Here is an 11,195-nt window from a genome sequence, read left to right as displayed (position 1 = left end):
TGAAAAACCTAGCAGTAAATTGTGCAACAATTGTCAGATATAATCCATAATATTTTAATTCTCCTCACGCCATGTGCATGGATTTCGATCCGAGATGGCTTAGAGTAATACAAGTAAGCAAATTCTTAATTAATAATCAGGTCTTGGTAGAAGAATTAATTGATCGCACCGCCTCTGCTGACGTCAGTTAGTCTCTTTGTGCATATATTTGGTTAAGTAAATCCGCCCACTTACTATTAAAAACGGTCTCTAACAAACTTTATGTAAACATATCCATTGCATAATAGACTAATTCTATTGACGAAATAAGCCTTTGGACATTGTTTATAGGTCCATGATTGTTTAAGTGATTAGCTTCTCTTCGCACAATACCTCTGACTATGAATAGTTCGCGGCATGTGAATGCTTCTTTTTTACGATTTTAAAAGTATATTTACCCCCACTTCGTCTGTGTGTCTTGGCATTAACCCCATTCCGTCGGCATTTGTGCAATGCATAGGCAAGTTTGCTTTTCGGCTCCAGAAACGCGTATTACAGACGACCTAGTTTGTGGAAGGAAAGTAGATTTTTGGGAGTTGCACAAACACGAATGATCGCGTTTCCATGCCCGTGTGGCATGATTGTACGTGGGAGGAGGAGGAGGGGGTGACGGGTTGGAGTGGGCGTCCCTCCTTGAGGTAGCACAATGCGGACTCCAGGCTTTGAAAGATACATGACGCGACACCCCCGTAAATAAATACAAACCAACCCACACGGGTGCCCACTGTCACTGCACTTTTGTCTCACGAGAAGCTTACCAACATATCTGACGTCTGACCAACTTTTACAAAAGTGCGCAAATGTGGAGTTGATGGTCCGTCTACTTTCGTTTGCCCTCCTCCTCCCCTCAAAAATGTTAAAATAATGCCCTGAAGTTGATTTTAAAATAAATACATCTGTACGCGCGACAGAACCATAACCAAAAGGTCATCTGAGCTGTGGGCGCCAATTTTATCGCCTTTAGGGCGATAAGTGTCATCGGAGGTGTTATAAGCGAATCGTAACATTGAGGCGAGAAAACAGTTTGTGGAAGAGGAACGTACAAAAAATGGGTGTTTAAACAAAGAGAGGGGAAAGCGAGCCCTTTAGATGCACAGCCGAGGTTGTCACTAATGTGGTCCACTTCTGAGGGTTGACAGATGAGGAGAGGATGCAGATGGTCAGCATGTCTCTCCAAGAGTGGCATCACTTTTCTCTCCATCCATCCATTCTGAGGTGTAAAATGGAGTCCATGTGCCTCCAATGGTTTTACCTGTTGGCAGCTCGAGATCAGACAAGTCAAGCATTGGTACGAATTGACTGAAGGTGGCTGTGGGCCACGCCAGACAACCTTCGTCCACCTTGAACCATGTGAATCGCCTTCTCTCTCTCCCTCTTTCAATCCACAAACTTGGTTACCTTTATTCCCATGCCTTACAGAGTGGAGGGGAGGGCGGGGTGGGGTTAGTCGGATTGGATACCACAACACCGCCACACGAAAGGTGTTAAACACAAAAACCCACGCCAATATGTCATTCTTTTTGATTTACCAGCCTTTACGTGGTGATGGAAAAGTACACCCACGCGATTTGCGTATTTCCTCTCCATCTCTTTCCCTCTCTCTCTTTCTCACACACACACACATTTTCGAGTTGAAATTTAGGTTTTTTACCCCAGTACCTGTTACTTCAAAGCAAAGAGGGTACAATTCAAGCCCTTCTTCCCCATCCCCTATCTACCTACCTATATAACATGCCCTGTAACGACGAGATCGCCTTTTTCCTCTCCCGAATTTGAGCACGAAGTCAGTTATATTGCTTAGCGCCCTGAGTCCTCCCTGGAGTTGAAAGTAGTCATAATATTAGAGCGTAAAATGTTTTGCCTGTGCACAGAAGGGCTGAGGGGCTACTGCCGTGGCCCGGAGGCCACACCACCGAGCGGAAGTAAAATCAGCGGAACGTTAGATGCCCGCGTCACCAAACAAACAAACAAACAAACCAATAACCAAAGTATTGCAGTTATTCGAGAGATTCATCCTTGTTTTACTTGTGTCTTTTATAAGGTAAACAAAGCATTAAATTTATGATTTGCGGAAGGTCATGAAAAATAGCGTGAGATTTCCGCGAAAATGTTATTGAAAATAGAATAAATCTTCAGATTTTTTTAAACAAGATCTGTCCAATCTTTCGAGTTTTTGCTACTTTGACATCAGTGGCCTATTTTGGACTAAAAAGGGGAGCAACCTGGGGGCCGCCTCGTTTAGAAGAGGCGCCACCTGCCCCGACGTGATCCAGGAGTAGCGAAATTGGTCTATCTCACTTCCCTCCCTCCATGGCATAGGAGAAGTGAAGAAGTATTTAAAAAATGAAGCAGATTTTATGACCAAGCTTTAATGAAGGGGTTCACCGACGGTTTTTGTTCGGCTGTGCGTTTGACTACACAGGTAAGTAGCGTCTTCCAGCCTAAAGAATCCGGAGTAGAGATATGAAACAGTGTAAGGACAACGTCCATCAGAAAGGTCAGCTTATCAGTTGATGCCAATTTACATGCGTTAAAATGTCATTCCATAATGAAATGTCAAATTTTGAGGTATTTTTGTAGCAACCGAAAAGACACTAACATTGAGCATTTCTATGTTTTGTTTGAAAAAGAGACTTAAGATGGAGTGAAAACTTAAATGATGATGATGATGATGTCAACTAAATTGCAACAATGGGTGTGCAGAAACACCCTTTGGAGCGATCCACCCTGGTGATGGTGGCAATAGACGTAGCTCCAAGAATTATATTCAACAGTTGATTTCACTTGAGTCACCTAATTTCACTTGATGGTGTGATAATAATGACCCCAACTGCTACCCCATTTCTTGGCAGGTGTTAATTAATCTTGACTGCAGTTAACAAAGGAGCCCAAAAGTGCCAAGTAAACAACACCACTCTATGTAGGCTAAAAAGACACCCTTTTAAATTCATCTCCACAGATGCCACCTACAGAAAAAAGTTGTTTCAGGGCATCAGGTTGTCTCCAACGCAAAGTCATAAATGCTGAACAGGTCTATGACGCCGTGCCTAACCGTCTAGTCATCTTAAATCTCTTGCTTTCCTCTTTTCCTAACTTTTAAAAACTTCCAGAGGTTATTTTCTTTGCAGATTTTTTTAAAAGAGGAAAAACTTATAGTTTGGTAATCCGGAACGTAAAAAGGAGCCCTCCTTTGTGGATGCCTCCTACAATCACACTAATACTGTATTTCCACACGTGATTGCCTGCAATTAACAAGACAACCACTAAAAGATCGCTCCAGTTTATCAGCACCTTAATTACACATTTATGCTTTTTGTTAAAGGTCTTTTTAGAAAAAAAAATCGCAAAGTATAAACAAAAAAAAACGCGAGTAGCAGTGATTACATCTCCCCATGCGTGATTGGTTGGCGCCTGACCAATGAGCTGCAAGCGCATTTTTGATTCGCTCAGTATAAAATCCGTGTGGACGTTTGCTGATACCATGCGATGCCTCATTTCTAGGCAAACATGAGCTCAAAGTGGATTTCTCAGCGTGACTTCTCCATCGCCTCTGAGGAGACCGGCAACTCGTTGAAGGAGAGAAGCCTCCTCGCTCCCCAGGCCCGCGTATTCGAGAGATTGCGACGCACGGTGTCAATGCCGAAAGGAGGAGAGATGGAGAAGCCTAAAGTGCCTGATGCACGGCCTGAATCACCGCAAGTGAAAACTGACTACTTTAAGGGCTTCAATCGAGCAAAATCACTATTCTTTCACTCCTGTCGTCTGACCAAATCGGAGAAGAGTGAAAAGTCGTACAGAAATCCTCTTTCTACCGCCTTTAGCAAGCACAATCATTGTCAGCAGCAACAATCAAGACCGTCTGTGGTTTCAGAAACGGACACAGTTGCATCTTCACTTTCCTTTGATGGAGAGGACGAGGAAAGAGAAAAGGACGATGATTTGTCTAGCGTCTACGAACATCCAATGCTCGCGGAGTTGGAAGCCGAGGTGACTGTTCCTCCACCACCACCCAGAGCCCGTCCAGCATGGCTCAAAGCTGCGTTGGAGAAGTCTCGAGAGACTTTGGAATCATCTCGTCAGGTGAGAGCTTCATCCCCCGTAGATATTGTCTCCTTAGCTGCGTCTGTTTACTCCGAGGATGGCAGTTTCTTGAACTACTTCGACGATGGGGAGGACGATGGTTATGCGGAGGTTAAGATTTATCCTGTGTTACAGAATGGTGTCAAGATTAGTGACACTCATTATTGGGTCATTAACCCCCCTAAAAGGCGATTAAGACGTTGGCAGGATGCAGGGATCAATTCTGACGGCAGACCGACTACTTTATCAACCAAACTGTGGAATGAAGGACATTCACACTACGAAAATCTGCCCGGCACTTCAGCCTGCTCTTCACCTGGAACTAATGTACAAAGCGAGGACTTTCGATCAACCCAACTTCGAAGAGGCCGATCTGAGTGCAATAAAGAGGTACTACGACTCATTCAACGAACTCTAGTCGAGAAGTTGCAAAATCAAGTGCCTACCGCGAGGTCAGATGAATGTCGAGCTGTTCTAATCGGTTCAAGTTGGAATTTCCAAAAAGCCCAAAAACGTCTTAAAGTGGAGCTACTTTGTCGACTGGGCTGTGCCTCCAAATCTGCCTGTGAGAGAATTCTTGAAAGGATGGATTGGAATTTTGACGCAGCTGCCGAATACATACGTAACAGTGGCAGTCCTCACCAATCCACACCGCTTTCCATCTACCGACCACCGCTATCACGCACCGCTAGCAGTACCGGCGATTCGGCTAGCGTCACACCGGACAATTCGCCCGACATCCTCTACCTCAACACCACATCCGCACCGTTCCCCTGATGCATTCAAAATGCCTTCAATGTGTATAGTCGACGCCATTCCATTAAATTGTCAAGACGCACAAATCAACCCTAGCATTCAAATTCACACGCACGCACCCAAGCACGCACACCAGAAAAGACACTGCATTTAGACGACCTACTTTGATGTTTCACTATTCTTTTCAAATTGTACCTAACAGAGTTGAAGAGGCAAAAAAAAGACTAAAAAAAACTGGAAAAAATGCGTTTTTTTCTTAAAGGGTGGAAATTTTGAGCCGTTCTCCTCCCTCGGAGGTGTGCATGCGTGCGTGTACTGTATCAGTGCGTCGGTGTGTGCGCACGCACACTTGCATGCCTGCACCCTCCAATAGGATACCACGGTGAGGTAGCACGTGGGCACATAATTATCGATCCGTCCTGTGAACGGACTGAAGGCGGTGTGTGTGTGTGTGTGTGTACGAGTGTGTGCGCGCACGCTCGTGCGTTCCTCCGCCACCGTCGTCGCCGCCGTCCCCTCCGCTCTTGCGCTCTGCCACAGCGTGGGATTCGATACAATTTAATCCGTACAAAATTGTTAGTTAAAATTTTAAAATATTTTATTTTGTTTATTTGTTTTTCTACCCTCTCAACTGCTTGGTAGTTGTGTGACGCCACAATAGAGACAACAAAGTGGATGAATTTTACATTCCGTGACAAGTTTATCGCTTCCTTCTTTCCGTGGGAGGCGGAGGTAAGGTGGAAGAGGGGGGGGGGCATGGTACAACCACACCGAATTGAGAGAGCTAAACAATTGTGAATATTTGCGCCCCCTCCGCCCCACCACCAGAGGTGTCAAACCGTTTTTCAAGGGCACAAAAGTTGAGGTTGACCCAGCTAAGCGTCACCGACGTGGGACAGAAGTGCCACCACATAGCAGATATGCAATCGCCTCGTAGCAACGATGGCAGCAGCATTGGCGCGTGAGACTTTCAATAACTTCGCTGCTTATAAATGTGCGTATTTACCATCTCTCCCTCTCTCTCTGTGTGTGTGTGTATGTGTGTATGTGAGCGAGTGTGTGTGCATCCAAGATGACTAAGTGATAATACACCTGCCAAAATTTAATTTCAAAAGCCAAAGAAGGAGGAGGAGGAGGCAAAAGCAGTCCTGCTTAATTGGATTTTGTTAGCATCAGTAAAACTACCCATCTTGTGTGGATCGCTTAGGCGACTCCCATAGAGAATTGCTGTAAGTCCGCTTAACTTCATTATCACATTGTACAATCAGTTACTGTCGGCACAACGATACAATTAATGTGTGGCTAAGTGAATAAACTAACTATGGATACATGGAAAGGGGGATGGACAAATAGGGCAAGGATGGATAAGGGGGTGGAGGGTGAACACAAAGCGCCCGCTTCCTCCCACCTCATCTATTCCTAGGCTGACATCCACCCAACTAACCTTCATGTTTCCAGTCGCTCCTGCAGAAGGTAATCGTGTGAGTGTTCATTGCTTGTCACAGCCTCATTTCCCCAAGCACGGCCTTGACCTCTCGATTAGCCACAACACGGATGCACTTAGGAGAGAGCCAATCCATTTCTTCCACGCCGAAAAGCACTTATTTCCGAGCCCTTTTGTTCACTCCGGATATTGCCCCCTCGTGTCTTGCCTTTCATCCTTATCTCTACATCCCTCCCTTTCGCTTTTCCCCATTCCTCGAACGTTTAACGGGGAGGAGGACAAAATTAAGGGCCAGATATTGTCCCCTCCCCCCCCCGGAGAAGGACTGACATTTAAGCGGAGACAATATGAAATGCCGAAAATAACTAGAATCCTAAACAGTGGAGAATAATCAACCAAATGAGAGCATAAACGATCTGAAATAACATAGATTCCAGAAACAAAACGTTTTGCAGACTGCTGACACATAACGCCCATAATCAAGTGACAAGGGCAACGGGTCCCCAAAAAATTGACAGCCCCTATTTTATCCCATCCTAAATTTGAAGAAAATTCAACATCTTTAGAAATTACCCGTTAAATTTACATGCCTAATGAAAGAAAAATACGAGTGGTAAGACGTGAACACCAAATTTGTAAGTGTCAAGATGGAATTTGCGTCAGCAGTTCAGAGGACGGGTTGGAGGTATTCAACGGCACATTCTGCATACAGCGCGCAAGTTAAATCTCCTTCGTTTGCACAAGCCCGTGGCCAACACACCAGTCGAAAATGCTAAAACGCGTGCTTCTACGCGCGACATTTGACGTCACCAAGCGATCCGTCAGGTGAAGCGCGGGCTAATGTCCTAAAGCCCATTAAGTTCCCCTCTCTCTGCTTGGGTGCATTTCCTGCGCCCCACCCTAGTGAATCGCACCGACGAGGAGAGGGGCCGGTGGATGGGATGAGGCAGGGCGGAGAAGATTCATCTTCGGGATTAAGGGATCACCTGCTTCTAACATGTGATTCACAACATAAAAGTAACAATAAAGCGACCCGTTGCCGCCGCCAATATTGGAGCCCTACCCAAGTGGGAGATTTACAGTACACCGAAAAAAACGGGCCTTCTCGATGTAAGGTTGAAGTTTGCGCGTACTTTTCCGCACTCATAATCATGAGGAAGTAGGAAGCAAAAACGTGATTGACTGCCGGAATGAAACGTTCATTCCACTCCTTTAAAAGGTAACGTCACCCTAAATCTCCTCATGACTGACAGATTACCTTGCAGTCTTACGTGTACACCATAATTGCGAATAATACGCCACCAACATGATGACGTCTGCGTATTACGTGATAAAAATAGAGAAAAAATGTAGTCTTTTTGAAAGATATTGAAAAATAAACTCCACCCACTCAGTTGAGGCTAAAATGACACTAACTACCCACTTAAAGGGTAATCTAGCGGCGCTATTGGCTGTTAGGTTAGCCAATCAGTGGTCGACTTTGCGATCCTAAGCTCAAATTAAAAATCGTACTGGATTTGAGTGCGATTTGGGCTGGCGAATGGCACGGGTGTAGCAAAGCTCTCCGAGGTAGTTACCACAGCAAAAATTGCAAGGAATGTGATGGATTGCATATGTTTTGGCAGTTGTACTTTTGGAGTGTGTTTTGTGGCCTGATTGGGCGACAGCCCAAATGTTTGTATTTTGTTTTTTTTGCCTTCCCCGACTGCTGTTTGGCCTGTGAAATGAGGCAGTTGCTGGCCTTGGGAAACAAGACCATGTTAGGCAGTAGTATTTACGAAGTAATCTTTCTTTTTGACTTTACCTATCAGCGAAGAAAGAAATTGTCAACGATTGAGGCTAGCACTGTTGCACACTTTGTCAAGAGAGGTGGACTTGTAAAGGTGTCGGTGGAGTGCTATCAAGTGCCTAGGCGGTGGGGCCGACGTTGCTTTGGCGTCATTGTAGGCCGAAATAATTGATGAGAATCCTTCAATCTGAAATACGTCATGCAAATGATTGCAGTGCTTGTGCGAGTTCAACGTATGCAACAAACTAAAAATTTGAATTTAAACCAGTTCATATAATGCCAAAATTTGCCAAAATTTTGTGGACAAGCGATCATTTAAAAACCTAAACAGGTTTTAATTCAAGTTAGCAAGAATTTTTGGTTTTTTTCTTAATGTCTTTTAATGCTTCATTTTACTGGCCCAGATGATTTGAATCTTGTGCTGATGCGTGTTCGCTGAGTGCACTGCAAAGGCCGATAATTAGGAGGCCGGGTTGAATGACTCAGTCAACCGATCGATAGTTTAGTGAACTCCCCCGCATCCGGATGCGAGGTTTTGAAGCCTCGCAATAAAGCAGAGTAAGATCAAAGGGGTTTTTTCCCTATCGATAAAACGTTGGTGGATTTTTCCGGTAGGGGCTGCAACAATCGAGCCAGGTGAGACTTTTTTATTTTCCCCTTTGTGGTGTCAAATTTCACCTCTCCTGGCATTGCTTTATAACCCTTGTAGAGAGTTGGCCAGAAGGCAGAAACAACTGTTTCGGAGATATAAAGGCAACTGTCTAAATTCTAACCTTGAGAAAGTCAAATTTTCCATTTTGGAAAAAAAAATGGAGAAAATATTTATTCAACAGTGAGGGCTGTAGTTGGTATTGTCTTGACTCTGTTGCTAGCATATAACGGCTCTATTAATAGTTATCCCCATTCCGTCCGTTATCTGGAAGCCAAAACATTTTCCTCTCCTAATTGCACAGAAAACGAGTGAGCCAATACGATCTACCACATATAAATATAAATCTATATAAACAACTATTTATTGCTTTTCCCCGTAGAGGGCGGGTATAGCCGAGGTGGAGGGAGATGAGATGAGATTGGGGCTGTGGTAGCATGCCTCCATCGATGGGCCAATCCGATTGGCGGAGCTGGCTCTGCTGGAGCCGTAAGGAAGCGTTAACGGCCTTTCAGGTAGGAGAAAAATAAGGCTTAAGGTCATCTGTGCCTAAGAAATGCATTTAAATATCACAGGGTTCTAGTAACATAAGTGTGATTATTGATTGTTTACTTTGGGGATTGATTAGCTGGTTGATTGGTTGGTCTATTTATGCATCCATTCATCCACCCATCCATCTTTGGGCAATTTATTTGTCGGTACTCTTCAATCCACTTATAATTCCAAAAATAGTTTCTTTTATGTCTATAAAACTGAAACTCTCACAACCAATCACACCGAAGTCAAAAAGTGTGATTTTGCGTTAAAATGGCGATTTTAGCCTCATCGCTCATTGTGAAACTTCCTACCCTACACACGCATAGAATCTTCTCCAAACAAATATACACATTTATGCATTCAAACATTAATCCACAATGCAAATCATCAATTCCAACCAATCAGCAACTCCTGTCATGTTAAAACCATGGAAAGAGGTGATTTATACCTTTCAGGTGAACATTCGTGCAAAATTACAAGGTGAGAGATGTTTGCAATCCACCTCAAGTCGAAAGGAATCCTTTCGCGGTGGCAAACTCGTGTGGCATGCCTAATTGACAGCTGACACTGGCCCCACACTAGCTTCCAACTATCAACATTAAGCCAATCAACTTGTAGTTTGGTATGTAAATATACCTCTGCCCTTTGCTGTCAGTAAAGGTAAGACGGTGATCTCTCCATGCACCATTTTTATGCATATATGATGATTGAATGAAAAGGCCACACAGTTTTGCATATCCTGCAAAATTCTGACCTGCAGCAAAGGCACGTCACACCCCTCAAGTGTTAGGATTTGCAAAATCCAAATTTAGAGTTCGTAGCCATGACAACTGTTCGTGTAATGGAAGCAATTCCGAACATTGGACCCTGGCAACTGGCCTCATGGTGCGCTTGGTATGTTTATACAAACCGTAATTTATGTGGGGGCAGATTCTGTTTATCATTTTCACTTAAATACCTAAAGCTCTCGCAATTGACCTATATTTTAGAGAAAAATACTGGTAACTTCTACTCACTCGGCTAATTTCCACCCAGCCCCACTAATTAATGGTGTAAAAAACTATCCATTTTTGAGGTAAGTGCATAGAATCAATTTAGGTTTCGTAAGACAGGTCGAGTGCATTTTTTTCATTTCTGAGTTTCCTTGTTTCTCTCCGTTATGATGTTCAAGCGACACAACGTCAAGGTCATCGCCTCATTCGAATACGACGTTGGGCTTATCTGGGGACCGAGGTGCAGACACCTAACGTAAACTCCCACAGAATGCAGAGGTTGCATTATTCTCCCTTGCACGCCACTTCTCCTTGAGGTCGTATCTTCGATAAAACCACTAATGTATGACAACTTCAACACGGATGGTACGTGTTTCAACGTAATCAAAACGATTGCTAGCGCACGGAACCAATGGAGCACGCAAGACCTGTCCCCAGTCGGAAAAAAGTTCAGACAAAAATCAGATCGACGCTAGTACCTCTGTTATTCAAATAGATATTTGGTAAATTTACCACCTGGAATCTACTCCCGAAAAACAGTGACTATTGTGCCCGATAAAGAGTATAAAAGGGTAAAGTAGAAGTTACGGCTGCATGGGACTTTCCAGCCCGAGCGCCAGGTCCCAAATGCAGATAAAAACACCAAAATGCCAACCCCACATTATTCAGCAAAATAATTTGCGCCTAAAACGGGTTAAATGAGAGCAAAATCCGCAAAAGGCTTCAAAATTGCACAAGCAATGACTGACACCGATTCCCATCAAGAATAAAAAACACCCAAACTTAAATCACGGCGATACTCAGATCACATAAGACCGGGCAGAACAAAAGCGATCCGAACTAGCTACTAAAAGCAGTGGCTACCTAAATGAACTTCAGTAAAAGCAGAAAAGGTATTTGCATAATTCC

General features: G+C 44.0%; 1 protein-coding gene across 1 annotated transcript; it reads left to right on the top strand. All coding sequences in view use genetic code 11, as the record gives it.

Moving 5' to 3' along the window:
• Positions 1 to 3,546: 3,546 nt before the first annotated feature.
• Positions 3,547 to 4,896, top strand: EGR_05895 (Activated CDC42 kinase; the record flags this gene model as incomplete). Its single annotated transcript, XM_024495144.1, has 1 exon — positions 3,547 to 4,896. The coding sequence occupies one exon, from the start codon at positions 3,547 to 3,549 to the stop codon at positions 4,894 to 4,896; it is 1,350 nt and encodes a 449-aa protein (XP_024350363.1).
• Positions 4,897 to 11,195: the final 6,299 nt, after the last annotated feature.

Source organism: Echinococcus granulosus, assembly GCF_000524195.1.
Source record: "Echinococcus granulosus chromosome Unknown EG_S00048, whole genome shotgun sequence".
Classification (NCBI taxonomy): Eukaryota; Metazoa; Platyhelminthes; class Cestoda; order Cyclophyllidea; family Taeniidae; genus Echinococcus; species Echinococcus granulosus.
The sequence above is the reverse complement of the archived record's forward strand: the minus strand, read 5'-3'. Positions and strand labels throughout refer to the sequence as shown.